The sequence below is a fragment of the Zerene cesonia genome, chromosome 20 (assembly GCF_012273895.1).
Source record: "Zerene cesonia ecotype Mississippi chromosome 20, Zerene_cesonia_1.1, whole genome shotgun sequence".
Lineage (NCBI taxonomy): Eukaryota > Metazoa > Arthropoda > Insecta > Lepidoptera > Pieridae > Zerene > Zerene cesonia.
In genome coordinates, this window is record NC_052121.1 from 5,917,343 (window position 1) to 5,939,333 (window position 21,991).

Consider the following 21,991-nt stretch of genomic DNA (forward strand, 5'->3'; position numbering starts at 1 on the left):
TCTTATATCGTTCTAGATAGGTCACCTGGTGGTTCAAATGACCCGTAATTTTTTCTATATGGGCCTGTAGTCTACTACCCCTTAGGGACGTCAGGTATATACTTCGTAGAGTATAACTAGTGTTGTACTTTTCAATATAATATCTAGTATAGCATTATGTTATCTGGGTTTATACTCAGACATTTATTTATTCAAATAGAGTTCTTCAAGACGCGCTTGTAAATCGTCATACAAAGATTAGGTAAAATGCACAAAACATATATTTTAAATAGGATCATTTGTTGCGCTTCATCAGTTAGCAATAACAATAATATTAATTGAACTGCGAGTTGGAAATAAATTATTTCCAGCTCGCAGAGAAATAATAACAGTAAATCAAACTGAAGTGAATTAAAGTTATAAGAGTTTTCAATGACTTGAACGCGTTCTGCCTTCCGATAGCGCCCATTACTAGGTCATTGCGATTCTTGGGAATAACATACAGTTGAATATTATTTCTGGAGTGCACAGTTGAGTGCTTCGTGATGTGAATGAGCTCTTTCACGTCTCCTCAGTGTATACTTATGCAATACACACACCTGTTCAAAGATGTAAATCTTACGCTCGTATGAGCGAGTGTTCGAGGTTTTATAAACAGTGTATAAATATTTTGTAAGACACAGAACGTAATCAATAATTATAAACATGTGGGCGATAAAATGTGAGACCTTACTAAATATTTATATCACATTTATTTAATGTTTTACCGGGTATAAAATACCTTGAGTACCTTTGAACTTTGAATTTCGAAAGAGGAAAGTAAATCAAGATGTATTTATTTCGTTATGTTTTGGGACATTCGTGATTCATATTTATCATATTGCGAAACAGTTGCATAACATAAACACTATGGTTATGTATCATTCATCACGTTGAGATTACCAACAGAAAGTGTGTTGGCTACTTTGTAAAGTTCAATGTTCTTCCTGTGGGCTCAATTTTGAATAGTCAGACGTGAAAATAGATTCAGCTAAGTGTTTTGATAAGATTTTATAAATTTATAAATCGACGGCTTTACTCCATCATCATTAACATTTAACGAAATAATAAATGAGCTTGTTATATTATGATTCAAATATCTAATAATAAACGATAATTTTAAGTCGTTCCCAAAGAAACTCCAAAAGGATAGGTATACATATACTACATGTACTTTATCATTACGTACTGACGCACAAAAATAGTAATTCCGCTATCGAATCAAATTATAGCTATTGTAAACTTTACGAACCCCATAAAATGTCAGTATTCGAGAGCAGTTTAACTCTCGAAAACTGAAATTTTAATAATAGTGAACTGGGTTATTGGGCGCATCCGTTTAATAATGGTTTAGAAAAGAAATGAATTCCAACTTTATGTTGGATATAGTATGGTAAATGAATTGTTTAATGTGAATATGGATCTTTTAAATAATGTGAACGTAAGAAAAAAAGAGAAAAACCAGGAAAAGTTGACAGAAATTGAAACTTACTTGTCGAATTGAAACTTCTTCCTGTCCGTATGTTTCAGCAACTACAAAATCCAAGGAGTGACCCATGGGCTTGAGAAGCTTTTCATTAACCTCTTCAACGGCCATTGATATAGCACCTGTTAGAAACAATTAGAATTATTACTACTACCATACCAATGATTCCTGATACGCTACAGTCTAGGTATTAAATATGGAGATGATCATAATATGAAGCGTAACGAAAAAAAATGTTTTACAGTGTAGATATTATTAATTCTTATGCTAATTGTAACACAATCGTTCTATATTACTTTTACGCTTTGCGATAAATACCCAGGATGAAACAAGTATCAGAATAAAATTTAGGACAATGTTACACAGATGGTGCGGCCGGTGAAAGTTTAAATTGATTCTTCAGTTTTGCTAAACTTTGAATAAGATTTATTCATAAATTCGATACATATAATAATATTGGAGTTTGCTGTGTTACGTTTTTGATTGTGCTGATTTGTGATATAAAACAATATCTTGAAATATGAAACTTGTTTGTATAAACTAGGTATGTCTCAATATAATTATAAAACATACAAAATGATTACATATTAGAAAATTAATTAAAATGTGTTGCAAGTTATTTCTGCAAATAAGCATTATATATCTAACAAGTACCTAACAACTATGTTTAAATGTAATAGACACACTTATTAAAAACATTAAACTGATGTATCCATTTAGATACGTTACGTAAATGTGCATCTTCTTTGTCTGGAATTTTCTTGCTTTTGACTAGCATCGTAGACATTAATTTTAATCATCAGCATTAACAATATGTGTCTCGGCTGATGTAGGCTTTCTCCAAGGTTTTAGGCAATATCCACACCGCGGCTTACGGCATAACCTGGTGCTTCATAGAATATAGGTATATAAACCTGTCAGTCAGTTTTGCGCATAAATACCGTCTCTCAGTTGCCTCAGGTCATCGGTCATATCGGAATAAGAGTTGAAATAGCGTGTACCTATTTGTAATTACTGGAATACATGAGTTGAATCTAGCTACTTAGCTACTTAAATATGTATCTGGCAATTGGCTGCCTTCGTTTTGATAAACTGAGTCCCAAAGTCGATCAGTGCAGAACATTATTATACAGGAAATTATTAGAAAATGTTTACCTGATATCACTCTTCCGGGTCTAGGATAGTTCATATCACCGGGCTGTCTCTGTGACCCTGTGAGATACCCAAGCGTGAACTTCTCTCCATACGAACTTTTCACTGTTAATGTTACGACGCATAAACAGCAACGTATCTGGAATCGAGATCGGATGTAAACATTTTTGTATAGTAAGGGCGTAGTTATGTTCAACTTTCACTGAAATAGTTAGCATCCGTGGCTTCACGGATGCTTGTTGGTATTCGTCCGCTCACCGGCTTGTTGTACCCTGGGGTAATAAGACTATATGCTAACCAGACTATAATCTGTATCCCTACCAATATTGCTGTTGTTGATCTGATCACAAAGACGTATCTAACAGAGATCAGTTCAATCTCACAATATTTAACATATATAATGTTTTAGGAAAGTAGTTGTTTTACGAGGATTAATGATTGATTGATGAGATTTAATGGTATAGCAACTTATTTAATTCTATAATTTTATTTAATATTTCTACTTCGCTTTTCAGGCACTTCAATTTCTTGGTTAGATAATACGATAGGTTAGATAATACGAGAACTGCAAGTTTTTATTGCGACCAGCTCCCTTGTTGACTGAAAATTGTAATTTTAAAGTGTTAGTAGAAGTCAACGCTTCCGCGCGCACGTGCGACCAACATTTTTCCGATATTGCCTGATCGTAAAATGTTTTAAAGTGTAGAGAGCAACTGTTTTTAGACACACTCTTCTGAGATCATGATAAAGCTTTGTTGATGGAAGCAATTTATAGCATTCGTACACGATAATCGCTACATTATGCGCGTGGTTGTACCAGTATCCTGAATGTATTTTATTTTAAACAGGAAATTGAATTATTTAAAACAAACAACATGCACGGTTGTGGTTAAAATAACGTGTCAATTACTTTGTAAAAATTTCATTTCTTAATAATCGTAGCACTGATAATATATTACAAATCTAATAGTAGTTTGTAGGTAATTTATACCATCTATGTATGTGTATATTTAGTGTATATTTGGTATGTGAATATTTACACATTGAATATCTACTTCATGTTTCTTAAATAATGCTAACAATTTGAGATGATTTAAGTACCTAAGTTTTCAAATACGTAATAATTCGTTCAACTTTACGCAATGACATAAAATGTATGGCGGGCACCGAAACTTGTTTGCAGACAGACAGGTTCACAAGACAAAGTATATAACTTACATTCAATTTGGCTTGTATTGTGAAAGTAGGCATCTCGTGTATATTATACATATAGCAGGTTGATTACAGCCCTCTTCAATACGTGTTAAGTATTTAAAAGAAAACATTTCAGTGTTTGGGTGACAATTAATTAAAGTTGCTACATTTTTTTCTTTTAATAAGCAATCGACATTTCTTCCTTGATTACTTTAATGATTTAACTCAATCTTTGTAAGTGTTAATTAAAAATAAACGTGAATTGATACGTAAAAAAATTAACAAGCGTCGCTTTCTTTCCACCTTACTATGTTAATTGCCCATTGACATAGTTTTGTCCTACTGTAGACGCAGAAAATATATTTTGGGTATGATATTCTTAAAAATAGCAAACGTGGGGGATATTTATATAACTATAACCGGGTTAAGTAAGACGTGTTTGAGATGAGTCTGATAAATATGTTAGTAAAATGCACTTCATTGCAAGAACAGTCATTTCCATTACGCAAGTAGCTGGTATATTCGATTTGCCAAGTAGGTAAATTAATCAAATGTTATTTACAATGCTACTTGAATGAAGTATGCTGTTATTCCATGGGGAATCAGATCAATACCTACATTTTAGGATCATTCTATTAAAGACGTTTGTTATTATCGGTCGAGGGTAAAACTGGGGTCTACTAGGGTCATAAACCCAGAATATTACAGGAACACGTGTGCTAAGGTTCAGTTAACCGATGCTAAAATGATATTTCATTCTAAAAATAATATATGGAATATTTATCCATATCTATCAAGGCGTGCTATTTAAGTTCATTTTAATTATCCAGCCCTTAAAACACATTCTAATCTATTTGATCGAAACGATTTATGAACGCAAAATTTTATAATTTAATTTAATGAGAATGGATCGTAAATAAATTAAAAAGAAAGAAAATAAAATGCATGATAATATTTGATCTTATTTCGATTCTTCATTCATATTAAGCACGGGAAACAGCTTGTGCGCAGTTCAAAGTATTAGGATAGTATTTCCCTACCACTTTTATTTATGTATTAGCTTGTTTCCTCTTTCATCCTTTAATTTTTAAAATTTAGCTATAATTCTTATTCGTGGTGAATTATAAAAATACTCAGATTAATCACGATGACTGCACGGCTACGATGCCATTCAATTGAATTACCTACAAATATTATAAATGCGAAAGTTTGTAATTGCGATTGTAATGAAATTTGGTATGTAAATACCTGGACAACTGGAATAACAGGTAACTTTTTATCCCGATATTCCCACGGAATACAGACTTTTGCGGGTGAAACCATGGGGCTTAAGCTTAATATAATAATCTTATTTCTTTCATTCTAAGTACGAAAAAATATTATTGGCGGCCAATTTTAAGAGCAACCCATAAATAATCCATTGTATACTCCCTCAATGTTCATTTAAAATATATTTCATAAAAAAAAACCTCAGAATCGAGCAGTGGGAACTCAAAGGTACCTACTAATAAGATGTATATTTTATTTAGCCCTAATTGCTTGTGAGATAATGAGTGTCGTAATCAACGATTGACTTAAAATCAAGTGAACCTTTAAGGCTACTTTTATGAAGGTTATAACTATATTTATCATTATAAAATTTTAAGGGTTATAATATGATGTTATTTTCCAATAATCGAAGAGGTCGATAAGAGTTATTACGATAGATAGTATGCTGTGCAGTGGCGGCATTGACATAGTTGTTGGATGTCGTGTCACTACGTCAATGCACTGCATTGAACGCATGAGGATTTGCGTACTTATTTACCTAACTCCTTAGTATTGTAATAAGAAATTTCAATAGTGAATGAGGACAAAACGTTTAAAGTTTCAATTACAAACAAAATTATCAGTAATTTTATTCGCGGTGTAGTAAAACTCATCATTAACCTAAATAAGTTCGTCATGATGACTGTAACCCCGTGAAAGTAGTGTCGTTTACGGGGCATTTGTATTCATTACACGATGTGCCCGTATGTAGTATATTGTAGAAGGATTACACCCGCATTGTAAAGCAATACCTACCTAATGCCTGTTCCAGGCGCCCGCGCAACCTTCTGTCACGCGGTTGCACCCGATACATACAAATGTGCAATTAGGTGCTCAGACATTGAGTCATATTTAAATTACATATATATTAATTAATGATTTTATTGATCTGTCGTGAATTTTTTCAAACCTCTATCCTTTAGAAACAGTACCTACCCATTTGTGTCCACTTACGGCAACTTGTTCTTAAATACTTCAGTAATACTGTTTCCTCTTCCAATAAATTTAAAAAGAAAGCGAAGTATATATTATAAGTATTAAAAATAACGAGGAATGGGTGACAGAACTGAATGTATGCGTCCCTCTACATATTAAAGCAACGTTTTATTGATGAAACTCTCAGTTTTTTTCCGTATATAATTTTCAATAATTAAAAATATGACAGTTTCCTCTGAGAGAACAATAGAGGCGGATTTCATTACTATTTATACATATTTTCCAACTATCCCATTAAAGCTACTTCTTATTCTTTCACCTATGTAGGTATGTGTGATCGAAAATAATTTGAAATTGGCTAATGTTTATCAATTACACCAATTTTATTTTGAAGCTAAATATATCAATGTAAAGAAATATTCGAACAGCGTCAAGATTTATAGATATTGATGTGATTCTATGTGAGACAGTTATTAATATTTACATAATAAACAAATATATTGATATAAGTTATACTAAAAAATTCCTTGGGAAATCAATTCAAAATTACGTATTATCATTAGTATTTATATTGTAGTAGTTCATATTGTTACACAGATAAACAAGTGTACATCACATCAATCTTAGTGCTAAGTGTACAATTTTTTGTAGGTAAACACCACATGCAAAAAAATACATTATAATATATTTTTTTAGACAAAATAATTATTCTCGATTATAAACCCACAGAGTTATCGAGTAATAAAGGAAAAAAATAATAGTCGAAGTAAGAACCTTCTTCGTTTTTGGGACGTCAGTTCTAAAAAAAACGAAGACTTATTTCTCACACATAGATCGGTGTAAGAAATAAATCTTCTAATAATGATATTAAATCATTAAAAAATAGAATATAACTCAACGTCATTTCAATTCAAGAGTTAGCCTTTATTCCTAAATGAAAATAAAAAGGAAATTATAACTACATCATATGAAAACTTCGTATGTATATAGGGATTTTATCTATTCTAGGGAAAACAACTAATACGTGCATATATTACCAGGATGATCAATTGTGAGGACAATATAAAATACCAGCTTTCGGCCCGCAGAGTCAATAGACAATATATACGGTTACGGGGTTCTCTCTTCTGTTTCTATACCAAATTTTATTCAAATTAGTCAAGTGATATAATCGAGAATAAGAGATAGACACACGAACATATGGGCAGACAGACAGACAAAGTCTCTTTAGCAAGATGGATTCCGTTATAGGGTTCGGTATAGTTCGGATTTTTTTATCTGTATAAAAGCTTTAGATATCTTTTAAAAATGACCAAATATAAAATAATATTGAATGCAATAGTGTGTTAGGTAGGTTAAACGAATCATATAGGTATTTTATTTCGATTAACTCTTAGCGCGATATTGTTTCTCATATAAGGCACAAATAAGTAAAATAGGCACAGATAAGTAAACTAATTAAAAATTACTTTACATAATTTACATATATAATTTACATAAATAACAAAATTGTTATCTCTGTTAATAAATTTGCTTTGAAAACGATTTAACGTAACAATACTATGAATCAAAAGAAAAGTTACACTCATCAGTAAAGCTCTATATAATTGTATTATTGCTTTTGTAGAGTACTCATATTAAAACGTAAAATATACACACCATTACTGCAGCGAAATTTGAAATTATCATTGTAATAAATTCATTAAGCACGCACTTCGATCGATTTATTTATTTATCACATTAAAATACATTTCGAAATATCATCAAATCAAAACCGTAAGTTATGTTGTTTCGTCATTATGCAAAGTTTTCCCGCGTTCGCACCACTACCCGCACGCACAACATCTACGAAGCGTTGACGTTTGCAGACTGGAAGTGAGGCCGACATTTCATACTTGCGACAGACAGCTGGCGATAGCTCGTCGAGAGACGCAGACTCGATTGGATTTTGGTTTACCATAGAAAAGCTATCACAAAATCCATTTCCTATTTGAACCAGGATGCAAAGAGTTCTATTCCCATTGGGACCTTCGCTAATTTTCTGGTCAATTGCGAGATATGTTAATCCAACAATGATGATACAAAAATAAAGAAAATAATAAACTGTCTGTTTATTTTTTTCTTTATTAATGGTTATAAAAAAGCATACGTTACGAATTGAAAACCTTCCAGAATTAAGGAAACGTCAGCTATAAACTTTTCATCTTTTCCGGAATTCCTCCTACTTGATGACTGACGCCTAAGCACATAAATTTTATTGTAAAAGTTTAGCACAGTTTCATTTGCGTGCGTGTGTTTTTTTTACATATCTACATAATGCAATAAAGTGTTAGGTATTACTACTGTGGAATGGAAAAAAATATTTTCACACAATACCACATAACCATAAATACACTGACCGTGAGAGTCGAGCACGCTTCGACAAAAATTGGGCCAGCTCGCACAGAGGTAGATACCAAACCCGAGAGTGAAATAGTAGCATGCTATTATGTTTCGTACCTTTACCTCACACTTTCCATTCCATTCCTTTATTTTCCTCGGCAATTCTTTCCTTATCCTCCTTGTACGTCCCTACCTCTGTGAATTTTTGTGGCCCATGAGCGGTGGTTATCGCTTTTCGACCCACCGTGTTCCATTACCCGCTATTACAATAAAAAACTTAAATGCATTTTATTTTGTTGTGATTCATCACACATCATCATATGTAAGACTTAGGTCCTCCAGAATCTCTTGGTGTAAAAGAGAGATATTGTGTGGTGATCATTGGTCGTCGGAAATTACTCAAGTTCAAATGATCTTATCAAATTCGCAGATATACATGTATCGAATGTTGTAAAGATAAATCTAAGTGTAGTGAATAGCGAGACATTTGTTTTTTATTTAAACAAAACAATTTTGAGTTATTTAAATGAGTTGCTTATTTGGACTTAGTACTAGTAACTAGTGTATTTTATTTCGTTATTTGCATATCGACAAACAAAATATTGATTTTAATTTAAAAATGCCGTTATTGACTAAAAAGTAATTACATAAAATATACAACTTTATTATTTAAATTTAATAAGAATCTTCAACAATAATATTTTTACAAGTGAATAATGTATATGAATTGTTTTAATAATTGAGTCAGAAGCAAGTGGTCAAGGTAAGCATGATAATCTTGACATGCCTATAAAATTCTGGACTTATGATGTGTTTGATAAATACTTAAAAGTAAATATATGTATAAGACTTCTATTAACAACTAGTTGCTTGACCCGGCTCCGTACAGGTTAAGTTTTATTTTATTTTTATCAGTTATTATCCATATAAAAAATTACAAATACAACAAATCTAATATGATTAATATCCGTTTCCAAGATATACATATTTTATGAAATGATGTACTATGCGATCCAATTTCGAATTACAGGAACGTCAATGACCTTTACATCTTCAACAACGAAGTCCCTCAACATTCATAAAAAAAACGGATAACTACAAAATCAAGTATTGGCATCTTGTACTAAAATGTCATTTGAAAAATACTATATCCCAATATATATATATATATATTTTTTTTTACATTTAAATAACGGTCTATTTTATTTACCTGAGACATATATAAATTATCAACACAATGTTATAAGTTAACTTAGATTATTATTTCGTAGACGTAGAAACAGTTTAATCAGTTAACGATTAATAATAACAACAAAAACTTCATATTCAATTTATTTAAGATATTTACATATACCTATTTTATCAATATATAAATAAATAAAGAGAATCACAGATTAACAGTTTCTTGCGTATACTTAAAACCACATCAAATCTTATTATTGGACTTTCTGTAACAAAAACGATAGTTTATTTTCTCATGACGTCATAGTCCTTAACTTTTAGTAATGTATCTTTATATAAATGTTTTCATTCAGTAATTGGATTGCTGATAACAAGAACTAAACAATTTCAATGTTATATCACAATGAATAGTAAAAAACTCCTAGTGAGCTAGAAAAATGCTGCCGATTTATTTATGTTTACACTACCTACTACTAGGAAATGAATATTACCTACGTTATATTCACTGATCTATTTACTTACCATTGTAATTTCTGGAAATAATGCACTAAGGTTGAAATTCCCGCGCGATGCAACAGGGAACGTTGAAACAGATCTATCCGAGGCATGGCCTACATTTTGTACGTTTGCGGGCATTAGATGGCTGTTAAAGAAATCTGGCTGATACTGTGTTGGCATTTGATTGCTTACAAAATTGGGAAATTGTAACTCCTCTGATATCATATTCCCGTGTCTCTTATGTGCTGTTTTATTTTGCCATAGTAAATGATTATTTTCTACCCAATCATCAGACTCGGCGTTTAACTTGGCCCTTTTTGTGGGGTACTTCTTACTCGTTTCTTTTTTTGTACACTCGAGTTTATGCTTTGCAGCATCTCTTCTCGTTGTTTTATCATGTTGATAACTAGGGTTGTTTCTAGCTTTTGTATCATCATACTTTGCGTTTGAGTAATTGCATTCAATAGATTGATTATTGTAATCTATAAAGTCCCCTGTGAATGGCCCACCAGTGTAACTTGTTGCCATTAAATTGCTTCCACTTTGCATAAAATTCGAGTAGAAAGAATTGGGTATTGTATTAGCTGTGGTATTGTACAAAGTTGTACTTGAATATTGCTGTCCTGCGTAACTGTTTTCCGAATAATCGAGTATAGGTGGATAATGTGATACTTGAGCGACACTGCTGTCTTGTGCAATATTGAAATCACAAAATTTCTGTGGCGGCACCATAAATTTCGTGTTTGTATGATCGCCGGCTTTTTGATTACAAGTACCTCCACGTATCAGTGCTTCAGCCGAATAATTATTTTTTTGCATTTTTGAATTTTTTTCAGATTTATTATTCTTTGACTTAGTGTGAGAAAACTGGTTTAGCGGCTCGAACTGATTTGATACTTTAGCATCATTAAAACCATAACACTGTTGCGGATTAATCTCGGTACGATGGTTCATTGATTTACGACTATTGTCGGTAACTGTTTGATTTAAAATATGTTTCACATTACTTTTGGTCTCTATGGCAGCTCCATGCGATCGAGCAGACATATTATCAGATGATCTATTCATTAGTTGTGTAACAGACAGGAAATTTGTACAAGTCTGATCTGCTGTTTGGTGTGAAGCTCGGTTTAAAATATCATTTCTTTTTTTATCATGTGGCCCCAAAGCTAAATCACCCACCAATGTTGGCAAATGGATGGGAGGTGGTTCGATACTTATTTCAGCAGTTCCCGCTGGTTTAGCAGATGGCCACATTTGCAATTCTTCATGATTTGCTTGAGATGGAAAGTGATGCATATTAATTGGAAAATAATTGTTATCGCTTTGAATATTTTTTTTAGTAGTAATGCTTGATTGTCCATACGATGGTTTGTAATTTTCTTTAACTTCTCCATGCATTGGGTCACAATTGTTTTGTGACGACCTCGTTTCGGACGTCATCCAGTTAATGTGCATTTTACTGGGAGATTTTTTGGTATATTTATCAGGAATATTATTATGTTGATTTTCTGCTACTGTAGTATTGGGTTTTATATTATTGTCAACTGGCCCTGGCATATGTTTATAATGCTTTGGAACACTTGTTTTTAAAGTATTCGTTTGGTTAATATCTGCTGTAGAATAGTGATTTTGTTTTGTAGGTAAATTTTTGTTGGAAGTACTATTTGTATAAATAGAGGTTACATCATCAGACCATAAGTTGCCTGGTTGGGAATAGAAGCTAGTTATAGCTTCAGAAAATGTTGTTTTTGTAGGTAACATGTCTTTTTTAACTGGATTAGAAAGAGATACATGAAATTCCGGATTAAATGGATTATAAGCACTTGTATATGTCGGAGCGGTTGAAGTGAAAATATTGTCTTTGTGAAGAGTGTTTGAATTTGTAGTACAATTCACAAAGTCCAGACTTTTATGCGACCAACCTAAATCAATATCATATGTTAGTCTGGATGTGTTTATTTTCATCAAATTATCTTCAATATTTGGGAAATCGGTTTTATTTTTGGATGTATAATTCTCTACAGCGCAAGGATAAAGACCGAGGCCGTTAAACTCATGTCCAGATGAAAGACTGCTTGTACTGTAAACTGTATTTTTAACTGCTCCAAATGGGTCACTTTTGTAAAATAGATTGTTACTACTAACGTAATTTGTGGGTTGGCTTGTTGTTTTACTTATATTGCAATCGAAATCTAAACCGAACGCCGCATCAGTCAGTGTACAAGTAGTGGAAATTATTGTTGGTAAATTTAAGAACGGATTTTCATTTGTAACATTAGACGATGATGTTATTGTAGGAGATTTAGTATTAACAGGCTTAATAAATATTTTATCGTTTTGAACTTTATCAGAATTAATTGTTTTATTTACATCATTAGTTAAATTTTGAGATTTACTAGTGGATTTTGATTTATTATTCGTACTTGATTTATCAAAATAGTTTTGAGGTTGTAAATCGGTTCTGCATGTATTTTCTTTAACGGTAGTGTTTTGAGGTGTTTCTTCGGTTGGGCTATCAGCTCTATTGCCACTAACCAAGGGGAAGGACATAAGAAATGCGGCTGTTGGTGAAGCGGCAAGAAACTCTTCAGCTAACTCCAATCTTACATTTCCTCCATCGACAACATTTTCGCACATAGATGTATCTAAAATTGTTGGTAATTTGTTATCTTTGCATTTACTTTCAATTTCTTTTTGATCTGAAGTCTTAGAATGTATTAGAGTAGATCCACTTGTAGTTGACTTAACTTCAGGAACTTTATTTGTAGTTTCTACATTACATTGAGGTAAGGTCTTTTCTTTTTGAGTTATGTCTGATTGATCATTAGTACTTTTCGAATTTTGTTCTGATGAGATGTCAACATCATTTTTGTTGGTTATGCTCAATTCCTTTGATGTTGGTTCACTTATCTCAGGATCATTGTTGTCATTTGTCTTATTTTCTTCAAGTCTTAGTGGGTCTGGTGGTTCTTCAGGAATTATTTTCGGTGGATCAATTTTCGAACTTTCTTGGCGATCTGTATCAGAACTTTCAGTAACTTGGGCTTCACCACTTTTTATATCAGTCTCAGAAATTACTGTTTCACTACTTTTGTCAATCTTATCCTTCTTAATACCTTTCTTAGTAACCTTAGTAACATTTTTCGGCTTTGTATTATTTCTTTTGGTTTTTGTTGCAGAGGCAGGATGAGAATAGGCTGTTATAGGTAGCACATTGACCATTGTAGTTTTAGTCATATCATTTGTGTTTCTATTTACGAGAGGTTGTTTTTGCAATGGTTGTAAATTTGTGTCTAATAAAACTATGGTTGGTGGAGCTGTAGGAAATAATATAGGTCTTTGAGGAAAAATGTATGGAGTAGCTGGTACCATAACAAATGTATTGTCTGGAATTAAAAATAAAATTATTTAATTATTGAGTAAGTTTAAGGTATCTTATATATTCATATTAACTCATATCTGTAATGTAGGGATAATATCTTAATGCATTTTTTTATACTTGTATTATATTATGTAGATCATTACAAGAATAAATTTATGTATACAATTACCTTTTTTAATATTGTTTGTAAGTGGCAAAAGCTTAGGTAATTGCGATAAAGGTTTCCTGGGTTTTGGAGATATTTTTACTTCATTTTTTGTTTTTTCTTTAGGACTTCCATTATTGATTTTTGATTTCTTCAACATTAATAATTTGAGGTATTTACTATCTGAAAATAGGAAGTTATATGTTATTACATATTCCGTCTTAAAATTATATTTAAAACATTATCAATGAGCGCAAACAACAATAGCGTATCTTTGAAATAACCTATAAGTATCCAGTTTTCACAGGTATGTATGTAGATTTTTTTTTTGTGTTTCTGTAATAGCAACTGATTTTCAACAACAAGCAAACATCACTACCCATGAAAATCGGCAAAGAGCAGCTGCAAATGAGTTATCCGCTTTTAATGGGTAAAGATTGAAAGAAATTGGATGGGAAAGGATTGACAGCGAGAATATAGGCTTGCACTAGCAAGGGTGAGGAAACAGATATGGGTATTGGACTTCAATCATCAAATAAAACACAGTTAGAAGCTACTATTTGTCGGTGATTTTCTGTGGAAGTGTCATACTTCCTCTGGGAGAATTTGCCCAATTCATGCTGAAGCATGCTCTGAAAGTAGGAGGATTAATATTAGAAAAAACAAAAACTCACTCTGCTTATTTTTAATTGCACCAATAGTGACTTGTACACAAACATCTTTCTTATTATGTTTTTCTTTTTCAATCCCTTGCAATTTAACTTCTAAAGCTAAAACTTCTGCTTCTGGAAAGTGAAAAAAAATTTCTAAGCCATACCAGACAATACAACCACTTACGAAATATCAATATTTATTTCAACAACATTAAGGAGAAATAATACAGTTAACCACAATAAAATAAAAGCAGAATATTAAGTTACATCCATAAAACCTAAAGGTTAGTGTTAAGTTAGTGCTAAAACATAATCAAAATAGTATAATTTATACATTGTATAGTGACCTGTTGATGACTGCATTTTAAAATTAAATAGAATTTTTAAGTTATTATATATAATACAAGTTATAAAATACAACATAAACTTCATTACTTAAAAATATTATACAATTTTTAATTTATAAAGTTTATGAATGTTTAAAGTCACATAAGCGTAGAACTAAAATTTTAACTACAGTATTATTAGAAGCTTTAATAGGCTATTTTTTGGAATAAGACTGTGAGATTTTAGAAATATTATTGAATACTATATGAAAAAATAATATATGAGAAAGAAGAACAATGTTGAATATATTGTATTACAAAACTCAGCTTGATTTAATAAATCATAATATATATCCTTTCATTAAATCATCAAACCCTTCTCTTGTAGCATTGCATAAAAGGTTTCATCATAATTGTATCAGGGCAGTTCTAATTTCAGTACCTATGTTTTTAAAATGCTTAATATTAAATATAACACATAACTTACTTAGTTTAGACTTCTCCTGTGTAAAATTTGTTAAGCAAAGTATGGCCTTTTGGATTATTTCAATTTTAGGATACTGTGTATTACCAGGTTTGTCACCTGCATCACTTCCATTTTCTTGATTAATACTTTTTACTAAGTCTCCTAGTTTGGAAATAGCATCATTAAATTTAAGTCGCCTTTGACGTTCCCATTCTCTACAGCGGCTAAAATATAAATGTTTATATTGTGATTGGAATGGATAAATGGATAAACTATGAACATTTTTATATATTTTATTTTTAGTTACATTTTATGACATTTTATCATTTTAAAAGTCAGGTTTGTGGTGAATTTACTTATGTTTCTATATACTACAAAAACAGTGATTTAAAATCTTACCATATTTATTATAACAATTGAGCAAGTTTAAAATAAAAAAATAAAAAAATGAAAAAAAAAATTTACCTTGGGGTGCGACTTTTGCTAGAGTTAGATGTCTCTTTTGAATTGAACATTTTAAATTTTCATGGTGAATTGCCAATAAGTGAATAATAAAAAAATACTCAATTACACGCAACGAGACAAATAACGATGTTATTATTTTATTATTGACAGATTGATATTTGATTCACATGAGTTTTGACATAACAAATATCAGTGTCAAAACCTATGTCTATGGTAAAAACATAGAAGAGCGCATTCACTTCGCCGTTGCAGATGATTGCTATCTCCATAGTTCTTAAAATTATAACCTTAGACATGTAATCTTTGTAATCGGGACTCATTCTAGTAAGATTATTTCCCCTTACATTTTTTTCATTATTCTTTCTTTTATTGTCTATGGCACAGTAGTGTCTGTGGTTTATTCTTTTTCTGTGGTTTTTGTTATGATTCATTTTTTGTTCGTGCGATAAGTTTATTAAGTACTATAAATCTCATATCCCTTGAGTCTTGACATATTTTCTTTTGACCACAGTTCACGTTGTGTGCGAATGAAAATTGTAATCTACTGTGCTTGCTAATCCTACTTATGGGAACTATTTTCTAATCAGTAATTAGAATCTTAACTGGATTCTCCTTTTTATTCTGTACTGTCTTTGTAAAAGTGTAACTTGTTCCTCTAAAGTTATCCTTACATTGTATTTATACATATAGCATATATTTTGATTGTCCAGACATTTTGTGACAAGTACTTGTTTTATATAGTTTTTTTGGGCTATATTTAAAGACCATGTCTCTCTACCCTTCACTTGAAGATATGAAGGTGGACAATATGATACGAGCTCAAATGGCTCAGCAACAAACGCCTCCACCTTTTCAGCCTGTATCTTACCAACATCCCAACGACACGGGTCCAAGTGCCCCCAGACAAGTTTATCCGGCTCTCGGTGATTATATGGGGCTGGAATTATCTCAAGATGTTATTGCTTTGAATATGCCTGAGTATCAAGTCCAAATCGTAAGTCTTTCTAAACAAGTTTAGGATTGCACAATTTTTCTTGAATCATATAATATGTTTAATAAAAATAATTGTTGTAGGCCCAACCTGGTACTGGAGCTTGTAATATTGTAGCGCCATTGTCATCCCAATCAGCAAGTCTATCAAAAGCTATTGTGTCTGGAGCCATTCGTCAGGTGATATTGTGTAAAGATAGGGATGGGAAATGTGGATTACGACTTCACTCTGTTAATAATGGAGTATTTGTTTGCTATGTTGCTGCTGGGAGTCCAGCTGCATTGGCAGGCTTAAGATTTGGTGACCAGATCCTTGAAATTAATAATGTGTCTCTTGCTGGTATGACAATGGAACAATGTCATGCAATTCTGAAAAAATCTGGTCCCAATGGAATTACTATGGCAGTGCGGGATAGGTATGTTTTGTCATATTATAATATTATATTCTAAGAATAAATCACTGCAATTACATTTATTTTGCAATAATCATTATTAAATGCTAGGCTGAAAGGTCAAGAAAATATGATATCTATTGCTTTAGAGTCAGTTATTATCTTAGTTATTAATTAAATCTTAAATAAGTAAATAAATATAATTCTTTTGTTTTTCAGACCATTCGAGAGGACCATTACACTTCATAAAGATTCGCTTGGTCATGTTGGCTTCCAATTTAAAGATGGAAATATAGTTGGGCTTGTCAAAGATTCATCAGCAGCTCGAAATGGTCTCCTCACTGACCACCAAATACTTGAAATAAATACTATCAATGTCGTAGGCATGAAAGATAAAGAGATATCCAAGGTTATTGAAAACAGCCCTTCTGTTGTGAATGTAACTGTTATTCCCCAGTACATCTACAAACACATGATAAGCAAGTAAGTGTCCTATGTTATGAGTCATAGAATATAACAGAATTGGCAAAATTTAATTCCATTTGCCTTGATGATTTCACTTGGCAGGATAATAACCAATTTGAATTAATGTTGTGCAATCATATTAAACTGGTAAAATATTGTAATTTATGTATAAAAAACTTTTAAGTTTTGGATGATAATCCTACAAATATTATAAATTGGAAAGTTTGTGAGGATGGATGTATCTAATGTTTGTTACTCTTTCACGCAAAAACTGCTGAACCGATTGCAATGAAATTTGGTACATAGATAGCTGGACAACTGGAATAACACTTTTTATTCTGATATTCTTTTGGGATACACACTATGTGAATGCAACCGCGGGGCGCATCTATTTATATTGAATATCATAGCATGTAGACACTAATTATTAATGGTATAGACAATAATTAATGGTTCCAAAGACTTGATGAACAAATACAAGCTTATGTTGTTGAAAATCCTATCTATCTATCTATCTCTATCTAAATTTACAAAACTAGCACTTGTTACAGAAGTACTTTTAATAAATAAACAATTTTATATAGGAAATAGTTTCTCTCCTTCCTCTTTTTGTCATGTCTTGATCCAGTGCTATACCTTAATTCAAATGTGTTTCAAAATTTTGCCATAAAATGGATAGTATCTGTAAAAATATTATAAAGTTTGTTTGTTTGTTTGAATGCACTAATTTCAGGAACTACTGGTCCGATTTGAAAAATTCTTTCAGTGTTAGATAGCCCATTTATTAAGGAAAGCTATATTTATTTCTATAAAGCCTATAGGCTATATATGTACTATGGGTGAAACCGGGGTGGACTCTAGTTATATATATATTTCACTATTTACTTTTATTTCAGGATGTCAAGTTCTCTCTTCAAAGAATTGGACCGCACACCCGCCGTTTAAAGACTATTTCATATTTTGAACCCCCCTTTATCTTTTGAATATCACGAATTTGTTATAGTTGCACATTTTGTACTCTTTTTATATTTACATACATTTTATTCTTTAGTGAATTTTCGTCCATACAGTATGTTATAGATTATATTTCTTTAGAATTTAATTAGTCAGTAAGGGCTGTGAGTTTCATTATTGCAAGTGAAAATGTTTGATTATTCATGAGATTATTTATCAACAATAACATATATTTGACTCCTTATCTGCTTGTTGTTTGTCATATTATCATAACAATGTTGGAGTTGTAATAGCACTGATTTTATGTTGTTGGAATGTAACATAAAATCAATAATAATTGAAAAAATTACATATAAATATTTTATTTTCTTAATGTGCTTCACAAATAAATAATGAACAAAATAAGAAGATACAATTTAAATTAACACTATTGCATTTACAGCTTTTAAAAAGAAAGTTTTGATTTTAATGACATTGAATGATAATTATTATAATAGTGACATGCATTCCTAAAATATAATATATTGTTTATATTAAATGTTGAATAATATTTGAGATTTCTACAGACTTCTTTAGCTTCTACTATGTATACACTATTTTAAGCACAAAAAAAATCTTAATGTTAAAGGCCAAATATTACCTTAGATTTAAATATCATGTATCCAAAATTGTTTTATACTTTATATTTAGAAATTATTTAGTTTAGTATCACCTTTTCTATGTGTAGTATTTTAGAATAAATTTTATGGAAATTAGTTATTTTGTTTTATCTTGTATTTTATGCTAGCTAATAAATTCAATCTATTTATATTAGTACCTACAAATTGTAGGTATTAATGATTGTGAAATCAATAGCTTATATCAAAAGGATTTTCAAAGGTCCAATTAGGTTTGAGCACAATTTCAGGGCATGACCAAGACTTGGGAATAAAGAAGCTGTCGCTTTCTGCAGGAGGACAATTCTTTCGGGCAAAGTATTCCATTGCGTAGAGACTCCAGAGTATTCCTGAAATTAATATGTATATTTAATTGACATTCTCAATATAATTGATTTAACTCACTGAGCCGTGCAAATTTGCTTGCTTATAAAAGTAAAAATGGCTAAGTAGAGGGAGTAATAGTTTATTTTTCGGTTGTTTATAAGAAATAATAGATGCTTTCAAATTTCGACTAGTAAAAACTCGCAAAAATATTGACAAATGAAATCGTTTAGGAATAGAATTTCTGAGTTTTGTGACAGTTGGTTTTTTTGTTAGATTCGCTTAAAGCTTGTTTAAGGTCTAGAAAAATCAAGATGTGAGGTTTCAACAAAAGTGGACAAAAAATAAACAGTATAGATCAACAGACTTGGCCCAAGATAAGGTATCATTTAAAGTTATTATATTTGAAAGTTGAAACATTGATTATTTATATAACTATATACATTTTTAACTTATTTAACTCACCTGTTCCTATTAAAAATGACAGCCACATAAGGAAATTGAACATGTTAGGGAAGCGCCGACCGGATGTTGAGGTGAGCGGTAACAACAGCAACCCCATCACACCAAATTGTATAAAGAGAACAGGATAAAAGAAACCAAACGACAGCGCTAGTACGATTTCATGCGCCACGGAAGATACCTGTATAGAAAATCAATAGGTGTTATATAATTTATCTCATATGGCTTTAATATATTTCTTATGTTAGTTGCAGAATCTTTTCTATATATGATATAATTGTTATTACATATTATTACATATTACATATTATTATTATTGATTTTGTATAGAAGAAACTCGATTAACCGGCTGACATTAATACGGATTTGCATAACCGGATTACAAACCCCGATCAAGTAACATTATTCTCATTTCCTATGTGTCGATTCCGACTAATCCTTGCAATACTGCCTGGTTTTAGTCGCCTGCACCCCGCGCTATCTGCCTCGTGTTTATACTATTGTGATGGTAAATTTTTGTTATTTTTGGTTAGTGCTATTAGAAAAGTATCAATTCGATTAATAACAATATTAGTTAGCACTATCGTTACCGGAACTCATAAATTACATGTACTCCTTTTTTTTTAATTTTTAGTTTTATAGCATTGAAATGCTTTATAAATGAGAAATTTTGAAAGAATAGAAAAAATTTGATCACGAGGCAGGATTCGAACCTGCGTATCTTGCCTAACCGTAGCAACGCCTAGCCTCTCGGCCACCCGGCCAAAAAAATTTTTTCTATTCTTTCAAAATTTCTCATTTATAAAGCATTTCAATGCTATAAAACTAAAAATTAAATTTAACAAAGGCCGCGTTCCATCGATACAATATTGTAATCATTGAAATAATGTTTCGTATTGGTTGTGATGGTTCTTAATCATCTCAATAGATGGCGTGGGGTGCCCCTTAGGCACATGAAACCCAAAGAATAGAAGAAATTCGATTACTGTGGCAGGATCACGGGTGGCCGAGAGGCTAGGCGTTGCTACGGTTAGGCAAGATACGCAGGTTCGAATCCTGCCTCGTGATCAAATTTTTTCTATTCTTTCAAAATTTCTACATGTACTCCTGATCAGCTTATCTAAAATCCCCGTATATTTCATAAATCAAGAAGGCGCTTGGATGAATTCCGAAAATTCATTGATTGGATTACAACACACGGATCTCCGAAAAAAAAAATATCAATATGCAATTTTACCAATTGATGCAAGCAGATGTTCTACTTTTACTCCATTGTCCAACTCATTCTTAGGCTGGACTACTATAGGAGAGAGCATTATTATATATCCAATGTGGCTGATTCTAAGTTTACGAATTATATGAACAAATGATAAACGTGTAAAAATGCGGTAAATGAGATGTTGACGATATGAAAGGTTGGCTGATTTGTGAAATTAATTAACAAGGTTTTCAAATAATGTTAGATGATTAAATGTAACGGAAGAATGTAGAAAATTATGCAAGACTTCTCAAGAGGTAGCATTTCAGGCTCTGGAAACGGCTCTAAAATTGTTCTAGCACCAAATAGAGTGTGGTCCTGTGAGTTTACTTCATTTTAAACGAATTCGTGATATAGCAGCAATGGATGGATATAGAGGATAATCATTACTATTATATTTTTTACCTTAGTGACGGTCTTTTATCGCAATTTGGTAACTAGGGTAACTAAATATTTGGAAATAAAGAAATAACATGTTATGTATAATGTTATTTCTTTATTACCAAACATTTTAAAGGAATATTTTAATTCATTTGGTGATTTTATTACCAAATACCTACCTACCTACTAAAATATAACTTCACACATTCGATTATCCGTTTGCCTAACTATAATTATTTAGTCCAATCAGTATTCATTGTAAATATTGTAACTGTAACATGGTATACGCAAGTTACAATAGGCATAGCCTTTACGAGGTAGTATTTTTGGTTAGCGATTTTTCATTTTAACATTTCGTTAGTCTCAAGTAGGAGATGCGAGTTTTGCACTTGTAGATAAAAGTTAATAACAAGCCTGATATTCGTAGTTTTCATACAATCATACTTTTTGTAACAAACTTTAAGGGAATTTCGGATTGCTTCTCGTTATCCATTTATTTTTTTTATTTTTTTT

At 31.5% G+C, this 21,991-nt stretch overlaps 4 protein-coding genes across 4 annotated transcripts in view; 1 reads left to right on the forward strand and 3 right to left on the reverse strand.

Moving 5' to 3' along the window:
• Positions 1–7,949, reverse strand: part of LOC119834767 (speract receptor) — a 32,649-nt gene extending 24,700 nt beyond the window's left edge. Inside the window, exons 1-3 of the mRNA XM_038359256.1 lie at positions 7,754–7,949; positions 2,660–2,795; positions 1,511–1,626 (exon numbers count right to left, since the gene is read on the reverse strand). Of these exons, the coding sequence (XP_038215184.1) occupies positions 1,511–1,626; positions 2,660–2,795; positions 7,754–7,783 (282 nt within the window). The 5' untranslated portion in view covers positions 7,784–7,949. The remainder of the gene's footprint in view (positions 1–1,510; positions 1,627–2,659; positions 2,796–7,753) is intronic.
• A 1,843-nt stretch (positions 7,950–9,792) lies between these two features.
• On the reverse strand, positions 9,793–15,759 carry LOC119835209. The gene is made up of 6 exons (XM_038359910.1): positions 15,597–15,759; positions 15,153–15,355; positions 14,361–14,471; positions 13,711–13,869; positions 10,181–13,545; positions 9,793–9,924 (listed from the first exon to the last, which is right to left on the reverse strand). The coding sequence occupies exons 1-6, from the start codon at positions 15,644–15,646 to the stop codon at positions 9,913–9,915; spliced, it is 3,900 nt and encodes a 1,299-aa protein (XP_038215838.1). The 5' UTR covers positions 15,647–15,759; the 3' UTR covers positions 9,793–9,912.
• Positions 15,760–16,036: 277 nt separating this feature from the next.
• On the forward strand, positions 16,037–19,152 carry LOC119835007 (syntenin-1-like). The gene is made up of 4 exons (XM_038359586.1): positions 16,037–16,590; positions 16,671–17,002; positions 17,198–17,461; positions 18,340–19,152. The coding sequence occupies exons 1-4, from the start codon at positions 16,363–16,365 to the stop codon at positions 18,386–18,388; spliced, it is 873 nt and encodes a 290-aa protein (XP_038215514.1). The 5' UTR covers positions 16,037–16,362; the 3' UTR covers positions 18,389–19,152.
• Positions 19,153–19,210: 58 nt separating this feature from the next.
• LOC119835008 (sterol O-acyltransferase 2) overlaps positions 19,211–21,991 on the reverse strand; it is a 14,256-nt gene continuing 11,475 nt past the window's right edge. Inside the window, exons 9-10 of the mRNA XM_038359587.1 lie at positions 19,843–20,020; positions 19,211–19,403 (exon numbers count right to left, since the gene is read on the reverse strand). Coding sequence (XP_038215515.1) covers positions 19,246–19,403; positions 19,843–20,020 — 336 coding nt within the window. The 3' untranslated portion in view covers positions 19,211–19,245. The remainder of the gene's footprint in view (positions 19,404–19,842; positions 20,021–21,991) is intronic.

Bases quoted from the DNA above. Each gene is read 5' to 3' on its own strand.
- LOC119835007 (XM_038359586.1), top strand. From the start codon at position 16,363: ATGTCTCTCTACCCTTCACTTGAAGATATGAAGGTGGACAATATGATA. The intron at 17,003-17,197 runs GTATGTTTTGTC...TTTGTTTTTCAG, and splicing joins ACTATGGCAGTGCGGGATAG to ACCATTCGAGAGGACCATTA. The intron at 17,462-18,339 runs GTAAGTGTCCTA...CTTTTATTTCAG, and splicing joins TACAAACACATGATAAGCAA to GATGTCAAGTTCTCTCTTCA.
- LOC119835209 (XM_038359910.1), bottom strand. From the start codon at position 15,646: ATGTTCAATTCAAAAGAGACATCTAACTCTAGCAAAAGTCGCACCCCA. The intron at 15,356-15,596 runs GTAAATTTTTTT...TTTATATTTTAG, and splicing joins AGCAAAAGTCGCACCCCAAG to CCGCTGTAGAGAATGGGAAC. The intron at 13,546-13,710 runs GTAATTGTATAC...TTTTAATTCCAG, and splicing joins TACAAACAATATTAAAAAAG to ACAATACATTTGTTATGGTA.